The sequence below is a fragment of the Syngnathus typhle genome, linkage group LG19 (assembly GCF_033458585.1).
Source record: "Syngnathus typhle isolate RoL2023-S1 ecotype Sweden linkage group LG19, RoL_Styp_1.0, whole genome shotgun sequence".
In the NCBI taxonomy this organism is placed as follows: Eukaryota; Metazoa; Chordata; class Actinopteri; order Syngnathiformes; family Syngnathidae; genus Syngnathus; species Syngnathus typhle.
Genome location: NC_083756.1, coordinates 4,022,542 through 4,040,549, shown reverse-complemented (window position 1 = coordinate 4,040,549; position 18,008 = coordinate 4,022,542). Strand labels below are relative to the sequence as shown.

The 18,008-nt window shown below is 51.2% G+C and overlaps 2 protein-coding genes across 2 annotated transcripts in view; one reads left to right on the top strand and one right to left on the bottom strand.

The window, feature by feature from the left end:
* drosha (drosha ribonuclease III) overlaps window positions 1-11,894 on the bottom strand; it is a 43,661-nt gene extending 31,767 nt beyond the window's left edge. Inside the window, exons 1-16 of the mRNA XM_061265847.1 lie at window positions 11,732-11,894; window positions 10,553-11,366; window positions 10,403-10,471; window positions 10,040-10,313; window positions 9,834-9,975; window positions 9,580-9,740; window positions 9,411-9,491; window positions 9,131-9,217; window positions 8,966-9,052; window positions 8,243-8,314; window positions 7,923-8,004; window positions 7,704-7,778; window positions 6,631-6,800; window positions 5,662-5,786; window positions 3,360-3,459; window positions 1,420-1,527 (exon numbers count right to left, since the gene is read on the bottom strand). Of these exons, the coding sequence (XP_061121831.1) occupies window positions 1,420-1,527; window positions 3,360-3,459; window positions 5,662-5,786; window positions 6,631-6,800; window positions 7,704-7,778; window positions 7,923-8,004; window positions 8,243-8,314; window positions 8,966-9,052; window positions 9,131-9,217; window positions 9,411-9,491; window positions 9,580-9,740; window positions 9,834-9,975; window positions 10,040-10,313; window positions 10,403-10,471; window positions 10,553-11,364 (2,445 nt within the window). The 5' untranslated portion in view covers window positions 11,365-11,366; window positions 11,732-11,894. The remainder of the gene's footprint in view (window positions 1-1,419; window positions 1,528-3,359; window positions 3,460-5,661; window positions 5,787-6,630; window positions 6,801-7,703; window positions 7,779-7,922; window positions 8,005-8,242; window positions 8,315-8,965; window positions 9,053-9,130; window positions 9,218-9,410; window positions 9,492-9,579; window positions 9,741-9,833; window positions 9,976-10,039; window positions 10,314-10,402; window positions 10,472-10,552; window positions 11,367-11,731) is intronic.
* Window positions 11,895-15,709: 3,815 nt separating this feature from the next.
* On the top strand, window positions 15,710-17,750 carry mc4r (melanocortin 4 receptor). The gene has a single exon (XM_061265841.1). It carries the CDS (start codon window positions 15,834-15,836, stop codon window positions 16,788-16,790), a length of 957 nt encoding a protein of 318 aa, XP_061121825.1. The 5' UTR covers window positions 15,710-15,833; the 3' UTR covers window positions 16,791-17,750.
* The last annotated feature ends 258 nt before the right edge of the window (window positions 17,751-18,008 follow it).

Below are 18,008 nucleotides of genomic sequence, written 5' to 3'. Positions count from 1 at the left end.
CCGTAACCAGAATTCTGCGTTGCGGAAAGTTCATTGGAAAACGAGATGTGGTGGGAATTAAGAAATACTCATTGGATGTTTCAACACATTTGGACGAGGCCAGATTCCCATCTCGAAGCGACCGCTTAACCGATACGCTTAAGGTTGACCCTGACATCCAGCTCAACACGAGCTGTAAATACAAGCGGCGTTGCTGTACGGAACATTGTGGCTACATCTTTGCCTCTTTTTCAGCCTGCGCAACAAAACTAAACAAGCTTCTTTTTCTTTAATTTTTCCGTGAATGCCAAACAGCCTTCGCATTTGCGCTTGTGAAGGTCGCAGAAGGCGATGGACACGGCGGTGAATAACGCTGCAAATTACCCAGCTCTGACTTTCAAAAGAAACGACCTTGGTGGTGTCAAGCCACGTCGATCACAAGCGGACAGTTTTCCTTTTTTTTTTCAAGGTAGTTTGGGCTCGAGATCCGCCGCTATCAGTCGGCGGCGTTGCGACGCGCGGTGCAGAGTGGAGCGCCTGAAATTATTCATGAACCAATTAGTCGCAGCAGTCCAGCTTGAAGCAAATATAATTGGGTGGCAATTATGGATCGGATCCTCTTTGCTAGACCTTGCTGCAAGAGAGGTCTGGCTTATGAGACTCGAACTTTCCTGTCATGCCTCTCCAAACGCGAGCGGTGGCTGGAGGCGATGCGCCGGGCTGCCAATTATCGCTTTGCACTTGACGGCCGGCACAATCGGAGGACAAAAACAACCGGGGAGAGAACGGTCCAAAATAAAAGCACCGCCGCAGCTCACGTGTAAATTCATCAGCTGTTGTCGTTTTTATGTTCTAAAACAGTTTTGAATCCGTTTTTTTATCAAAGTGACGCTCGATGCGACCGGGTGGCGACCTCTTACTATGAAGACGGACTATGAAGATTTCTTTACATTTGAAGCTTCAAGTGGTTTGATGGCAAACCCGCTTGAGCTTCCCACAAGTCTCGTCGACTCCATCGAACAACAACTGGAAAAGATTGTGGAGTCGGCGCGAGACGGACTCGAGCGGTCTCGCCAAACCGAGTCAACCCGTGTCGATGTGTGAGGTGCGGCTGGACCTTAATGGAGGCGGATGGTTGCAACGGGGAGTCCACTTTGGCCATGCGCACATCGAGCGAGAACATGACGCAACGCACGGCAACAACATGGCAAGTGTCTCTGATGCGGCTGTGCAGCCAACCTCAGGCCACCCGCCCGCGTCACCTCGTCTCACTGCCACCAAGCGTGACGTTATTTGCAACGTGGGGCGCCCCACCGGACCTCTGGAGTTGTTTTGATGGCAATACCAGGTTGTTGTCAAGACCTTCGCACACGATTGTATTTTATGCAATTCGTGTCGCATGCTCCACTGGAAAACTGTAAACACGAGCAGGCGTGTTACCTGACAGACGTCGGAGCGAATGCCGGTCTTCCAGAATCCCTGGCTGCTGAGCTCCACCGTCACCTCGCGGCGCATGGTGTTCTTCTGACGGATCTTCTGAAGAGCTTCCTGCCAAACAAGCAGCCGCTCAATTATTGATCAATGGCAGCCGAGCCGGTGGAGACAAGACAGCAACCCACACGCAAACGGCTCCCTCCCGCTGGGCTGACAGATGGCACGTGCCACATGGGTGGCGCACCCATCGCGGCTAACCGAGACCTGGCCTTTCGTCAGCTCGGCCCGTCCGAGGCTTCATATTTGGGCTTTGGAGCCGAGGCGCCTTCTGCTTTCCTAGTCCGTAGTTGACTTTGATTTGGATTTTTAAGTCTGGTAAGGTGAGGAATGTCAAACATCACCTTTTTAACTGTGGATTTAACTTTTTAGAATATCTTTGTTGAATAGAGTTCAGTTGTATTTAACTTTGCCAATGCATCGATGTCAGTCTTTACGGTGTAAAAAATTTGAGGACCGCCGGCGGAGGCGGTCGGACGCACAACTGGGTCGTCGGACCTCGCCGCCAGCCTCGGGGAAACACGCGAGCATGTCAACATCTACGTGCGTGTGCGCGCTGCGTAGAACCGAGACGCAATCGACTCATGGTGAGCCGCCTCAAATGGAACGCCAGGAATTTTTGCCTCACAGAGGAAATAAGAACAACAAAGGCATGAATAAATAATGTCGACCGACTTTGAACTCTGCATCAAAGTGAACACGCTCGCCCACGCCGCTGCCGCCGCGAGCACGCGCGCTCACATACACACGCTAGCCCGCGAGGTTGCAAATGACGCGGGAAGGCTCGCGCTGTGTGGTCAGGGCCAAGGTGCTGAGGACGCATTACTTAGCGCAAGGCTGCAAGAGAAACCATCAAGTCTTTGGACTGCGGGTGCCCAATTTGCGGTCCCGAAAATCCCGCATGTGGCGACAAGGTGAACGTAAACTACTTGAATCACAAAGACCGAGACACAGAAAAGCAAACATTACAGAGCGCTTCGTTGTCTCTTCGCGTTGACAATCATGGCTTGTGAAGTTCAGAGAATGCGTCAGCAAAGGTTAACGGGTTCTTCTTTTGCCCTGCTCACAATGTTAGATGGAATTTTGCATGCTACTTCTTGACATATCCAAACAATACATACTGTAACAAAGAAACACACTGGGCCAAACATAGCTTCCTTGGGGGAGGTAATGAGTCCAGACAGGGCCGCTAAAGCACGCAAGCTGAACACAGCGCAGTGTGTGTGTGTGTGCGCATGTGTGTAATTGCTGCGGTTTGACAGCAGGACATTCAGGCCAAGTTGGCCAGACAGGAAAGCAACTAATTGAGTCCAACTTCTCACTCCTTATTGGTTGTGCTTGAGTCAAGCGGGATGTGTATGCGCCGCTGAAGAACTCCCCGAAAGAGGAGTAGGGTGGGGGGGGGTTCTGTGCATATCACCTAAACTAAACGATCTCCGTGACCTTGGCACAGGAGGCTTTAAACGCATATAAAAATGACGAGCCGGTGAGTGAGGCACGTACGCGATGAATGAGAGTGAAGAAAGTCGGGGGGGAGCAGCGACAATTAATTGAAAAGAGCCGAGCGATATTTACGAGATACGCTCGAGTGCGCCAAGCTTGTCGCGTGTAAATGAGAGAAGAAGAGTGGAAATGAGCTGCTGGCATTTGGAAAAGTCCATGGAAGAGCAAACACCTTCATTTGTTCCGTCATCCAAAGCAGCGTGGCTGGCACTTAGCACGTTTCCTTCGCCGCAGAGCTCGTTACCGCCGCAAATGACAAATGGCACCACGGTAAAGATATTTTGGGGGGGGGGGGGGGGGGGTTAGGGGGATCTCGATGTCAATGAAACTCAAAATTCTGGGCAAGTGCCCCGGCACGGTTTGTTTCGTTGTGTTGTCGAACTCACCTCCCTCTGCGTCAGCTTCTGCTTATCCAGTTGCTTGACCTTGGGGCTGTTGGCCAGCAGGTGGCGCAGTTTGACGTAGCTCTTCCACAGCTTCTGGTACCTGCCATGCAGGGAAGCAAATGAGGCTAAAAGGATTCCGACTCGGAGTCTGCAAAAACAGGTCAATATTTCATCGCGCGTAATTGGAGACGTTGCTCCATTAGGTGCTTTTGTTTCGGGGCGGCAAACGTCGGAGATATGAGCGTCGGCCGTTTGAACTCCAAGTCGGGTTCACCTGCCTCGGACTTTCTTTTTTTTCCACCTCGCCTGCTCCTCGCTTTCATTCTCCATTGTCTTTGCTCTGATTTGCATGTGAAAAGAGGGCCAAGGGTGTTATCGGCAAGGTGACATGGAGCCGCCGCGGAGACCCCCGCCACCGCCACCACACCCCGTGCCCCCACATTTTCAATCAGGCCTTCTGATTGATGCACTGAGTGTGACCGTTCTGCTCCCATTCAGTAGACTTTCGCCTCATTTAGCCAGAATTATTCAATTATGATTGCTGGGGTGGCCAGTTAAGGTGGTGCGGCTCGGCCGATCGGACAGAGTGAAAGGGGCGAGAGACGTACGCAGAGATATTGCGAGTGTGTGCGTGAGGGAGCGAGAGAGAGAGAGGCGGGGACGGGAGAGGAGGTGATGGGGGCCACCGCAGAATAGAGGAATTATAGAGCTTTAATACCAGGGACTTCATTAGAGAGCGAGGCGAGGGAATGAGACGGCTTAACGGCTACGATTATCAGCTCGCCGCCCCCGCGCGGAAGCGTCCTGCGCGGAGGAGGAGCCAGAGAGGGGTCGAATATCCAGCCTGCGTCGGTGACCTTTCCCGGAGATCCGACGTGATCGCTCTGCGGCACGCCGGCCTCTCTCGGTTTGCATTAGCATGTGCTAACTCTTTCCCTGTACGCGTCCGCTCTTATTGGGTAGGAGGTGCTGCAGATCGTTTTTTTTTTTTTTTTAAATGATTGCAATGTTCACGTTAGATGTTCATGCTCCCACGCGGCCGCCGCCACCTCCTCATTATTCCCTGGCCTCTAACTCGTCACCTCAGCGTACGCCGCAAAGGCACTCGAGGGTCCGGCGAGGGTGACAGCACACCAAGGCGTCTTCAGCCGAGTGAGTTAATATCGCCAATGCCGCGTCCACGGACTGGCCGCCGCCGCAATGGACTGTGACGCACTCCACAGCGCCCGCCGCAGATCATTATCAGTGGCGGGTAAAGTCGATGCGCCGGCGCCACTAATGACATCCCAGTCTGCCCATAAATTTGTCGCCGCGTGCCACTTGGAGCCGTTTGGCATGGCGGGCCCGGGCGTGCGACGGATGAAAGCGCTCGGTGGGAAGGCGGCGAGGGGTGAGGACACTGGCGAGGTGGGAGCGACAATTACTCCTGGACCTTCTGTTTGCCCCCTCACGTTGCCTCCCGACTGCGGCCGAGGTGGAGAAATTGCGTTCATTAGAAATAAAGAAGAGAAGGCGCAGCACGGTGACCTAGTGGTCAGCACGTCTGGCCCGCAGTTCTGAGGTTCACCCCACATTCCGCATATGCTGTCAAGATGCCCGCAAGCTGTTTTCAATTGAGGAAAACAATTGTCTCCCTACAAAGCCAAGACATGAACTGGCACACCTTTTTGTATCCAAACTCCCACGGGGCAGCAACTGTGATGATCTTCGACATCGCTTTTGTTAATTATGCAGCAGCACAATACACAATTCCCACCTGCGGGCCCTGCGTAGCGTGCGCAGCATCACTATGTGCAGGAAATAAACCGCGCGGGCTCCCGTGGCGGAGCTGCCCGACAGAGGAACCCGTGACGACGCATGCGAAAATGTCACGCCGCTCGTCCTTGCTGCCATCTATTCCCTCTTCTAATCCATCAGTCTGCCCGCATGTTGCCTTGCGCAAACTCTTCAGCTTCTGGTGGCGGCGTGGCACGCAAGGGGACGTGCCCGGGAGACCCTCATGGAACATGGGGGGAGCTACAAGGAGTTGGATGACATTTATCTCGGGTCCAACCACATTGTTTCTCGGATTCCGTGAAATGATGATCATGAATCACTTATGGAATCACCTCGAGTCCACTTTCACCCTTCAGAATAAATGACTTGAAAAGGATGGGCATTTGAGAAAACGCAGCGTGTGCCGCTGCCGTGTGACCACGTAAGCGACCCTTGCATGCCAACATAGGGGGGCGGCCCCATTGTAAATCGAGGACCTCCAAGTGAATACAAAGCGATCCGAGATATTCACAGCGACGGATCTTACTGAGGGTCTCCAGCGTAGCTGAGTTGTGCAGGCCGTATCCCGAAATGAACGATGATGGGGAAGGTGATGACGTCTGGGTTGAACTGCTCCCGGTCCAGCTGGTCGATCCGCACCGAACTCGGTTTCTGGGGAGCGACAACACGGAAGCCAGGGCGGGTGAGCGCATTAGCAGTGTAAACAAGCTCGACAAGCGGGCGCTGTCGTTCAATCATTCGCCGCGCGGGACGCCGGCGGCGAGCGGATCTGCAGACACTCGTACGTGAGCGTCCTCGGGTAGCACCTTTGGCGGGATCGGACGCGAGGACCTTGACATCACGTGCTCGGTGGCAGATGGCTGGAGGCCCGTCGCTCACCTTGACATTAGCCACGTTCGCGCCTTACAAATTAAAAAAATTTATACTTTTTTTTTTTTTTAGGGCCTGGGTGTATTTGATAAAGAAAGTAGGGTAGGTACTCCTACTAAAAAGTGTCTGTCGCGATAGTTGGAAAAAAAAGAAGTTCATGGAAAACAGATGACTATCACCCTGGCAATGGCGACAAATAGAAGCAGTGGAAGTGATGTCTTCATACAATCGACTTAATGGGGTGTGTTCCCGGCTGGTTTGATGATGATCTACCCCCCCACCTGACAACCCTGACAGCGACCATTCAGAGGTGCCTCGGGGAGGAGCCGACTCAATAAGTCACGCTCGCTAAAGGTCGTTGCTATGCGACGGCTTGACATCGCATCACCTTCACCCGGACACAATTACTGTACGGCCTCTCAAAGGCGGGTCCGACACAGAGGTGAGACATGAGTACGTGGCTGAAGGGGGAGGGGGGGTGCATAGGGATTGTGACAAGCAACGCCCTTGGGGATATTAGGTGAGCGTGCCGGTGTTACGGGCTAACGGGACAAACGGTAAACGGGGGTTGCGGATGCCCTTGGACCACCGTCCTATGGCGAGGAGGGGGGGAGGCCTGACTCACCGAGCCCGGGTTGGTGACGATCATGCCCTTGCACTCTTCCGCATACTTCTGCCACGCCAGCTCCTCCCACTGCAGCATGTCGGCGATCTGCTCCTCGGGGACCAGCGGCTTGCTGCTGCTCAGGAGGTAGAGCAGCACCTGGTGCATGGACAGCACCTCCTTCCCACCATCTGCACAATCGCAAGCGTTAGCCGCAATCCCAACGCGGCGGCGCAACTTGCAAAGACACACAGCAGGCGAAAAAAGTGCAACTTGGAGAAAGTCGACTTCGCCTCGGTCCAAGTAGCTGCTTTTGACGCTATCAAAAATGGTGAGGCTGAGATAAATCACCAGCGTGAGAAGCAACGTATTGAATTTAAAAGAAACAAGAGCAAATAGTTGGTAGGTTTCTTTTGTTTTACTACATATTATTACTTTGCCAAATCAAGGCTGATGTCGCTGCCTGCCACCAGAGTGGAACATTCCGCTGCACATTCACAAGCGGACGCACGTGTGAGCTCAAGCGCAATGTCAACCTCATGATGATTCCACACACATACACACAAACGTAAATGAAATGTGGGGGGGGGAGTGGTAAAATGCTCGCAGCGTGCACGCGGGTCAAGTCGAACGGACTGAATAGACACTCATGCAACATTGATTGACCCGCATCCAGTGGATAGCCTGCACGCTGGAGACTGGCTACTGGAAATGCATTAGCACACTAATAAATACATGACCACACACACACACAAACACACTGAGGAATGCTGCATTGGAGTGGTTTTGTGCTTCTTGGTGGGGGGGGGGAAGAAGCATATACAAGTGAAAATCCAGCTAAAAGGGGGGGTGCGCAAATTGTTTATCGATGGAAGGTAGCGAGCTCGGTGGCTCTGCTGCCATAACAACCGGCCAGTGGGGGAAAGAAGTCTGGCAGTGCAGCTGCGCCATCTGGTGTACAAGGGAGGCGACGCAGCCTTTCCAGGAATTGAAACGGGAAAATCTGCAGGGTAGCACTGTGCAATAGCGGTTGGCACGTCTGCTCGACGGCATTGAGCCTCGGGGTACTGCTAAGACGGATAGGTGCCACTCACCGGGTAGGAATCGCACAAAACGAGGCATGAAGTGGAAGCGCTGGCATCCGCCGCCTTTATTCTCCCAATCTGGGCCTGCGACGCCATTGCGGAAAAGAAGGATGATTAGAAAGCAACCATCACAAGAGCTTCGCACAAAACGACTGTTTTGATAGTCGTTTGGTGGAGCTTCTCCATAGTCATTTGAAGGCCTCGATGTGAGGCCCAACTCGGAGATACCTGCGAGGTTCCAGTCGTACAGCTCCAGAATGTCCTGGAAGAGGTAGGAGGCGAAGAGCTCCAGGCCCTGCACGCAGTAGTTCTGCAGAAGCCACACCGGCGTCAGCGCCAGGACGAGCGCCGTTACGCAACCGAGGGCGACGTTCCGACGTTATCATCTGAGCCGCCTTATCCGCGCCATCGTCCCTCTCGCCTCTTCTCAAAAGGATTAGCACCTCGGCTCAGGAGGCGTGAGGGGGAGACGCGTGGCTCAGACGCTCCAGATAAAAACAAAAAAAGGCTGCGAGAGGAGCGGCGGGATAAAAAGAGCTTGCACTGACCTCGGGCGCCATCTCCTCTATGAAGTGGATGGTGTAATCTATGTTGAAGCGGATCACGCGGCACAATGGAATCTGCCGTGATGAAAGGAGCAGAAGAGAGGCTGAGCAAAGGGGGCGCTGACTCATTAGCGCCGCGCTAGGCCGAGGTGACGGCTTTGCCGGCAAACTCATTAAAAGCTCCACTTGGGCAAAGCGCCGCCCGCCACCGAGGGCAGAGACGCTCGGCGTTTTAACACCTCAAATATCACTAAACAGATAAGCAGCCCCCCCCCCCCCCCACCCAGCCCCCGGGGCTTTAATCTCCCGGTTACAGCCGCTTTCTTGTCCGAGCGGGGGCGCTTTGAGAGATTAACCTGTGAGACACATCCGGGGCGCAAACCGGCAGCCGGGCGAATAACGCGGCGCTGCCGGTCCTTTAATCCCCGAGCCACCACGAAGCGTTTAGCCAGCGTTTCAAAAGCGCAGCGGCTGAAGTGATCCAGTTCAAATGGCGGCTAATGCGCAGGACGTGCCCGCTGCCGGACATTTTGACCCGAAAGGTTTAACATTCAAATTGCCACTCAAACACGCCAGCTTATAAACTTCGTCCGTACTCAGATGACCTCAGTCGCGTGATCGAGAGGCTTCTCCATCAAACGCTTTTGCACTCACACATTTTGAGTTCACCTCATGCATTTCCACAACATACCGCACAGGAAGTGTAATTCCACATTGTACACTCACACTGGTGAGGGGAGTGTGGGAGAAAACGGAGAAGCCCTCAAAAAGATACTCGTGGTCGTCGTAGTTGATCACAGTGGGACGGTCCGTCTGGAACGCAAGAACGGGAATACGTCTCAAACGGGTCGGACTCGAGAACGGCGATGGAAAAGCTGTGAGTGCGGGTACCAAGAAGTTGGTGGGCGGAGACACTGTGATCCGATAGTGGAACAACTTGCCGGCGTTGTTGTTCATCCCCCGACATACTTCCACAGGCTGCAAGACACAAAAGTTGACCAAAGTCACACGGGAGGAAGTCAACACAAGACTGACCCGATAGCGGAATTAAATCAATCCATGAGCCGCTGTGGAAAGGATGCCTTATATTAAGCCTCTGTTGGTCTACCACTAGGGGGAGCTGCCACACCACTGACAAAAAAGTGCGATGGCTGTGAAATGTTCCTCGCACCTCTTCCCCTGGGTAGATGCTGTGACGAATGCCTGTGCGACGGGCCTTGGCGCTGCACTTGCACAGGGGGCCGTCGTTCATCTGGAAGAAGGGAAAACACCGAACCCGTCACGCAAGCCCCACCACCGTTCCAACAAGATTACAGAATCCAGGAGGAGGAGCAGCGGACCTGTCCCGGGTCGTTGTACCACAGCTCGTCGTGAAGCCGGTCGGGATGCGCTTTCTTCCTCTTGATTTCAGCGATGACGTCAAACAACTCTGAGTCGGAGCTGCTGGAGCAAGAACTTGCCTCCTCGTCCGACTCGCACTCCGACTCGCTGCTGCTGGCGCCTGAAACGCGCAAGTTAGTATTAACGGCAGAACTTACAAAAATAGGATTGTGTAGTGCTTGGGAGGGTTTTTTTGTTTTTTAAATTAGCACACCAGGGTCCTCGTCCAGTTTGGTCTTTGGCGGTTCCCACTTGGGTCGGGACTCCTTGGCTCTCGCCTGCCGCCTTCCCAGCTCCTCCTCAAAGCGCTCGTAGAGGTTTCGTAGTTTACTCGTGCCGACAACAGTGGAGTCTCCCTGGAGGGGAATCGCAGTCAAAGCGGCGGGGGAGTGACGCAACGGTTCCCGCTTGAGTAAATACCACTTGATCCATGGGATCGTTGGAGTAGAAGTTCTCAGCGTGGGTGCAACGGATCCAGGCGGGCTTCAGCATGTCATCCTCCTCCGTCTCATCCTCGCCCCTGTCCTTGTGCCGCTCGGCTTCGGCCTGCTCTCTCTCGCCACCGCACTCCTCGGAATCTCGGCTACGGCCGGAGGAGTAGCCGCGATCTCGGCTCGGGGCCGACCAGGACTCGGACCGGCGGTCCCGCTCGTCCTCCCACCGGCTGCGCTTCCTGTCTCTGCTTGTCGAGCGACTGCAAAGGGGGAAACATGAAATCAATCTCAGATCAAAACCGATTCTCAAATATGGAGAGCGATGACGAGTCCTGCAGATGTCGCGTACCTGCGAGGCCTCTTTCGGTGTCGATCAGGCGACGGGGATCTTCGAGTGTCACGGTAGCGGTAACGCTCCCTGTGTGCACACAAACAGCACAAAAACGGAGCAACTGATGAAGTGACCGTACCTTTCAGTCCCAGGGGAGGTTTCGTTTACCTGCTGCGATCGCGGCTTCCACGTGCGCCGCAGGGGGAGCGTCCGGCGTCATACTCGGACTTGTAGCGCCCACCCTCAGCCCTGCCGCGTCTGTCCGGGCTCCTGCCGCGGTCCTTGCGCTCTCTGGGAACGTCCAGGCGATGCCTGTCCCCGTAGCCAACGTACCCTCGCTTTCGGTGGTCATCATGGCGATATCCTCGCTCAGGGGACCGCCCATCGCCACCGCCGGGCTTCTCGTAATTGTACTGCCCCCCGTGGTGGAAGCTCTGATTGGGTGCGAATGAGCCGGGGCTCTGGGTGTATCCCGGGTTGAAGGGAGGCGGAGGGAAAGGGGGATGGGGAGGATGAGGGTAGCCCATGTGGTACGGAGGGGGGTAAGTCATAGACAGAGGCGGATTTGGAGGTGGCATGGGAGGGTGTGGCAAAGGCGGCGGGGGCACGGGCGGCATCATGTAAGGGTGGTAGGCGTTCTGCGGCATCGGTGAGCTGGGCATGGGAGCACCGGGCAAGGGCGGAGGCGGGAAGTTAGGTGGCTTGGTGTACGGCGGACGCATCGGACATGGGTGAAGCGAGCCCGGCGTCGAGGGTGGCGCTGGCGGCGGGTACGACACAAAGTCAGAGTGCGGCAGCGGCGGCGGTGGCATGTAGGTGCTACTGTTCCCATGGTACCCAGGCGGGGCGGAAGATTGAGAATCATAGGCGTACGGGGGTGCAACTTGCAGAGGTGGTGGGGGCCTCAGGTTAGTGGCGCGGTAGTTTTGCCCGGGGGGCATTGCACCCCTGGGAACCCCGCGGTCCTGATGAAAAGACATGACTGTCGGGTGGGGGGGGCAAAACAATTGAAATATACATTAATTAACAGCAAGTCACAAATGTCAGGCATGCAACACAGCAATAGAAATGTTTGTAAGGTAAATAGTTTGAGCGTCCTTAGTTGACAATCGCGTGTGGCAGGAGGATTACCCTGACCAATTTATGAATGAATACACACCATCAAAATGCCATAAATACGTAAATAATCAAGCGTAGCAGAGGTTAAATGACATTAATTGGGTAAACGCTGACATATTGCTCCAACGCAGTGGCATGAAATAACACTAAACATCTTTGGTATTTCTGCGACCCAACATGCTAGCAGGCTCGCCGCTGCACCGAACACGAATACGTGCAATACTTTACCTTCAAATTTAAATATCACGACGAACAGCTGGAACTCCGCCTCGTCAAAATCTTGTCGTAACACGTCTAACTTGCAATTGCATACAGAGTTAAATGAAGCAGGATATGAAAATGTTTGACAATCGGAGGCGTAAAACAGTGTGTACAAATGCCGAGCGGTCTGTGTTTCTAGTCGGAATAGTTACGGTAAACACATAGCTGGACCAATCACAGGTTGTGGTAACCGGCCAATGAAAATGCGTTGTGAAGTTTTACTTCCTGTATTTTTATCGAGAGTGTAAAAACAGTATAGTATCCCTGTTACTGAATTTTAGATCGACGGACAAAACTTTGGATACACCTAGTTGACGATAACAATTTATAATTCTAATTAAACTATCAACATAATTACGATGTTTGCAGTGACGTAGAAACACTCGACTCCGTACATTAGTTGAAATTTGAACGTCACGTAGCTGGAGTTCCACTTGGTAGGCACTAGAGGGTAGCAGAGAAATATTGCATCCGTGAAGCTGTGTTACCATGGCAACTCCCATGGTTTCCACTAAAGCAGATGAGTCCATTAACTTCTTCAGGCTAAAGTTGTTTTGAGCAATCTTGAAGTACTCAGATGGCTTTAATGCGCCCCATATCATTTGCAGCGGAAATCTAACTCATTCTGCTCCGTGTTGATCCATCTCAACAGGTGATGCTCTGAATTTCCGCCTCACAGCATTAACTCGGATGGCAGACACTCTGAAAAAATGAACCTTGAAGAGTGGTGGAAATAATGATGATGTCACAAAGGGTCTCATGCATCTTTTACTTCAACCATAAAAGTACACAGCAAAAGCAAGCAAACAAGTAATTTAGCTTTAAAGATAGGTAAGATGAGGAAACCAAAAAAAAGAGTCATGAGCTTCTGCAGTCTCTCGCAGAATAGTCAATCTGCACCCCTGGGCGGTCAAGGACAGAGAGACATTCACAAAAACTCAAATGTGTGGTGTATTATAGTAAGTTTAATCATAAAACAATTCATTCTAATCTTTAGTTGTATTGGATGTTATTAATTGATCAATGAACACGTGTAGTCAAATAAATACATGTTAAATATGCAGCCTATGTTTTGTTGTTGTTTTTTTTAAGCTGTTGTTCAGGCTTTTTTGTGCTTACTCAATTCTGGAGCTTCCTCAGGATTATATTGCTCAGATGGTTGCCCATAATGACTCAACTAGAGTACTGAGTAAAGGAAATTAATTTCCCCGAAATAAAAAAAAGAGAACAAAAATCAAAGTTTTACGCTGTGGGTTGACTCAGATACTGGGAAATTATCCCCTCCACCCAGAAGTATTGACCACCATCAAAATATCATCATCTCAAGGCCTCTCATAATGTGAGATTGCTCATCCTCTGATGTGCGTCATCGTTGGAAATTGTCTTACCGCCTTGTTGCCGAAGCGCAAACTTTACACATACTCAACAATTAATTAGACGTATCCACAATTAAACTTTTAGCGGCTATTTTTACAACAACTTAAATATTCCAAGTGAAATAAGGACCTTCCTCCTTTAGTCAGCACACAGATCAATGATTTCCCACGGGCGGGCCTCACTTGGCCAAATTCCCTCAAGGGACTTACTGCTCAATTTTCAAAATAGCTCTTGTTATGACAGACATTTTCCCAATGTTCCAGGCGATGCTCCAACCTGAGTCCCGGGTTCATTACAATCGTTTACAAAACACCCCCGCCCCTCGTTTTTTCTTTTCTTGTTATCAGGCCGAGTAAAAGCCGGAACACACTGTGCCCGCCGCCTGCAAGTGCATCGTGACAATGTTGTGTTTACCAGGTTGAGTAGTGTGAAGAGTTCCTTAAGTGAACATCTTGGATGAAAGAACAGAAAACAATCATGGGGCTTCTGAAAACCTTCATTGGATGGTAGGGTGGATTTTTTGTGTTTCAATTCAAATGGCAACTAATGATTCGAATTTTTAATGCAACTGTGGTATCTCGGTGTTATTGTCGTCTTGATTTTTTCGTCACCCGGCAACCGCCGCCAACGCAGCGAGTGAAGGATAATCAAGCCGCGTCTCGCATGTGCGCTGGCTCATATTTGCCTGTTTGCACTTATTTGTGGGATGATTTAAGGAGTTTACACCAATTTATTTCCTGCCAGGTAACAAAATTCGTCAGCATGAACGGCTACTTAAAGCTCCCCCGCGCTCGTTAGTGAGCGACAGAACATTTAGCACAACCTGGCCTCGAACAACATCTTTCAAACAAATGTTATTTCGAGAGTGACGCTGCTTGGAAATTTGCATTTTGAATAAGATCCGGATCAGCCATCCCGATTCGTGAACGCCGGCCGATTGCTTTTGTTTATCCTTAAAACGCAATAAATGTGATGAATTCATGACAAACTGGGCGGCCACCAGAAAGCAATCAGCTAAGTAACAATATACGAGCCTTTGGAACAAGCGCTTGTCAGGCGTTATTCTTTTACACCAAGTCGTTAAACTCCACTCCCGTGCTCCATGTGAATAAAAATATATTTTTTTGTTGTTGTTGCTATTTAGTTTCATCCATCTGTGTAGTAAACGAGGTTTGAACTCGGTAGCAATGGAATAAAATCTGGAGGACAATGTTTATTTTTGAAGGACTCCTGCAAGACCCCCTTCAAAATGGCTGCTTCAAAGCAAAATGGCGGACTTGGCATGGCTTTATGAGACTACAGTGATCCCTCGCTACTTTGCGTTTTGTTTATCACTACATCGCGGATTTTTTTTCCAAATTAACAAAACATTTAAAAGTCAAAATAAAACTTCTAAATTGAGGAAACACGTGTCTAACCTTTAGGACAATGTAGTATTGCTCCAAATGTTTGTTTACATTCCTTTAGAAGTCCGTTTTCGCGTGTTAGCACGATCGCAAATTAGCATCTTTCCGCCAACTCGTTAGCTTGCCCAGTACTTCTTGTTGATGACCGTACTTCGCCCATCTCACTTATCGCGGGTGGTTTTTGGAACCAATTATCCGCGATAAACGAGGGATTACTCTACATCTTTTGTGGCTCTACACTTGATAGATATGTTGTGCATACTCGATTTTATGCAGCTGAGGTTACAGGGGCTGTTTTTTTTTATTATTATTAAATTAGAATGAGACAAGTGAACAAATTACCCTCTGTGCTTCCCGTCCCCGATGCTAGCCATGCAATCTCCCAATAGTAATTGAAAGGCCTGACTTGGGTGTGAACGGAAGAATTATTTACGTGCGTTCTAATTGGCCGCAAGCGTCCACCAACCCCCAGGAGGCCGCCACCACAAGGACAGTGCACGGCCAATCGGGGTCGGAGGGCCGATTTGTTGTTGTTTTTCTATGTACCCACACTCTTGGAATAGAATTGCTGTTCCTTCTGCGAGATTTTGTTGTTGGACTACTTAATGCCGTCATCGGAACATTTTGAAAATGAAGTTGACATGAAAGAGTCTTGCTTTGATTTTTCAATTCTATTTTTTTTTTCCTCAACCATTTCATTTGAGTTGTTTTGTTTGTTATATAACTCCAAGTGAATGTGAGGTCGTTTCGCTCTGCCAGCGGCTTTTGTTTCACTCTTCTGCTCGTGGCTCTCATGAAGAAGGATGATGAGAATTTCGTCCTTGGAGGCAGAACCGCCGATGGAGGAAAAGCTCATCCCCCGCGGGGCCTTGATTGCATTCTCAAGAAGCAAAAAGTCTTTGTTGGGTCCTTACAAAGCGGTTTGATGATTGACAACCACTGTGGACGGCTTCATCAGCACTTTGGAGTCTTAACATCCTTGATAAGCGCTTGGTTCCATTCATGAATATTCTTCTTCTTTTGGGTCCTGCCTCACCTCCACCATCAGCCAATGAGAAAGACGAGCACGGGCTCACAGTCTCCGTGCGTGTGCGTGCGTGTTGAGGACGTATAATAGCGGCGAGCAGCAGGATCTCCCTCCCTCACTCTGGTTTGTCCTCCTCCCGCCTGCTCTGAGTGAGGAACAAACTAAGAGCAGAATCGCTCGCTCTAGAACTCCAGGCGGCCCCTGACAATGGGCACGCAAGAGAGTTTTTAGGAGTGTAGAAGACGAAGGAGGACAAATCATGAACGCCACGGGACGGGGAGGTTCGACGGCGGGCTACGGCAACCGCAGCGAGGACCGGCGGACTCCCGAGCGAGAGTCCTCGGAGGGATGCTACGAGCAGCTGCTGATCTCCACCGAGGTCTTCCTGACCCTTGGCATCATCAGCCTGTTGGAGAACGTCCTGGTGGTGGTGGCCATCGTCAAGAACAAGAACCTGCACTCGCCCATGTACTTCTTCATCTGCAGCCTGGCCGTGGCCGACATGCTGGTGAGCGTCTCCAACGCCTCCGAGACGGTGGTCATCGCCCTGATCAACGGCGGCACGCTGCGCATCCCGGTGCGGCTCATCAAGAACCTGGACAACGTCTTTGACTCCATGATCTGCAGCTCGCTGCTGGCGTCCATCTGCAGCCTGCTGGCCATCGCCATTGACCGCTACATCACCATCTTCTACGCGCTACGCTACCACAACATGGTCACGTTGAGGAGGGCTGCCATGGTCATCGCCGGCATCTGGACCTGCTGCATCGCGTCGGGCGTGCTCTTCATCGTCCACTCCGAGAGCACGGGCGTGCTGGTCTGCCTGATCGGCATGTTTTTCACCATGCTGGTGCTGATGGCCTCTTTGTACGTGCACATGTTCCTGCTGGCGCGCCTGCACATGAAGCGCATCGCCGCGCTGCCGGGGCGCCCGCCGCTGAGGCAGCGCGCCAACATGAAGGGCGCCGTCACGCTCACCATCCTGCTGGGCGTCTTTGTGGTGTGCTGGGCGCCCTTCTTCCTGCACCTCATCCTCATGATCAGCTGCCCGCGCAACCCCTACTGCACCTGCTTCATGTCGCACTTCAACATGTACCTCATCCTCATCATGTGCAACTCGGTCATCGACCCCATCATCTACGCCTTCAGGAGCCAGGAGATGAGGGAAACCTTCAAGGAGATCTTCTGGTGCTCGCACGGCCTCGCCTGCGTCTGAACTGTGAGCCGTGGGCGCCTTTCACCGAGACTGACGTGCGTTCATCATGAAGTTTGAAATTAAGTCCATCAACGCCATCATCGATGCCTTCAGGAGATGAGAGAGAGATCTTCAAGGAGATTTTCCACTTGCCTGTCCACTTAGATTGCACCAAGGTCGATTTCTCCAAGGGAACCAGCCGCCTTCCTTCAAAGTCGGGGACGACTGTTGACTGCCAAATCTTAATCCTAAATCTTATAAAGTGAAGATCATGCTGATATATTTTGCACAAGATTAAATGTCATCAACCCCCATTGCCGAGACACCTGCAAATGTGTGTCTTCTACTTTCTTCTAAATTCACATTCATCCAAGAAAACATTGGTAAGGAGACTCTATCTCCTTTCCAAACATCCTCCCTCCCAAAAGAAGAGCCGTGAAGATCTAAAAGCTCCACTCCGACTCGTGCTTGATTTACTGCGTCGCAATACTTTTGTCCAGATTACAGCTCCAGCCTTCAGTTCCCCCCCCAAGCCCTGAGTGAGTGTGTGGGAAGAAACAAGACAGAGGGGATGTCGAGTCATCTGATGGCAGAAAAAAAAAAAGTGCTGATTGCACGTGATCGGCAAAACCGGCGCGACATCTAAACACAAACATACATTCACCACAAAGACTTGAAGTGTCCCTGGCGTTGCCTTCCCCCGCCGCCCCCCGCTTTTGCTGCAGCTCCAAAAAAAGACAGGAACATGCTCTCGGGCAATCATGAGGCCAGAGAATGCACAACTGAGAGATTGTTGCACTTATGTAAAGTTTTTGTCAAACGACCGACTGAGCCTGATGAAGCCAACATCTTTAGTCCACTCAAAAAAATTGGGGTCACAAACATTTGGGGTTCAGGAACCCCTTACAAGGAATACATTTTACCAAGGTCCCTCTCATAATCAAAACGTCAATTAAACAACGTGAAATAGGAATTTAAAATGACTGCTTTGGTTTGAAAAAAAAAAAAAAGTTGACAAATTCACCTGTTTTTCTTTTTTGGGGGGGGGGGGGGTGAGTGGTTGCAACATTTTGAAAATAAAGTTGTATTTTTCCGAGATTAAATCACAGCTGTTTAACAAGAGAAAGTCGCATTTTAAAAATACATTATTCTGTAACTATTACGTCTTTTATTAAGAAAATCACGCCTTTAACTCTGTAAAAAAAAAAGACGAGTCTCAGATGAATATGCTTTTTGTTT

Excerpts from the sequence above, each read along its gene's own strand:
- mc4r (XM_061265841.1), top strand. The coding sequence starts at position 15,834 with ATGAACGCCACGGGACGGGGAGGTTCGACGGCGGGCTACGGCAACCGC.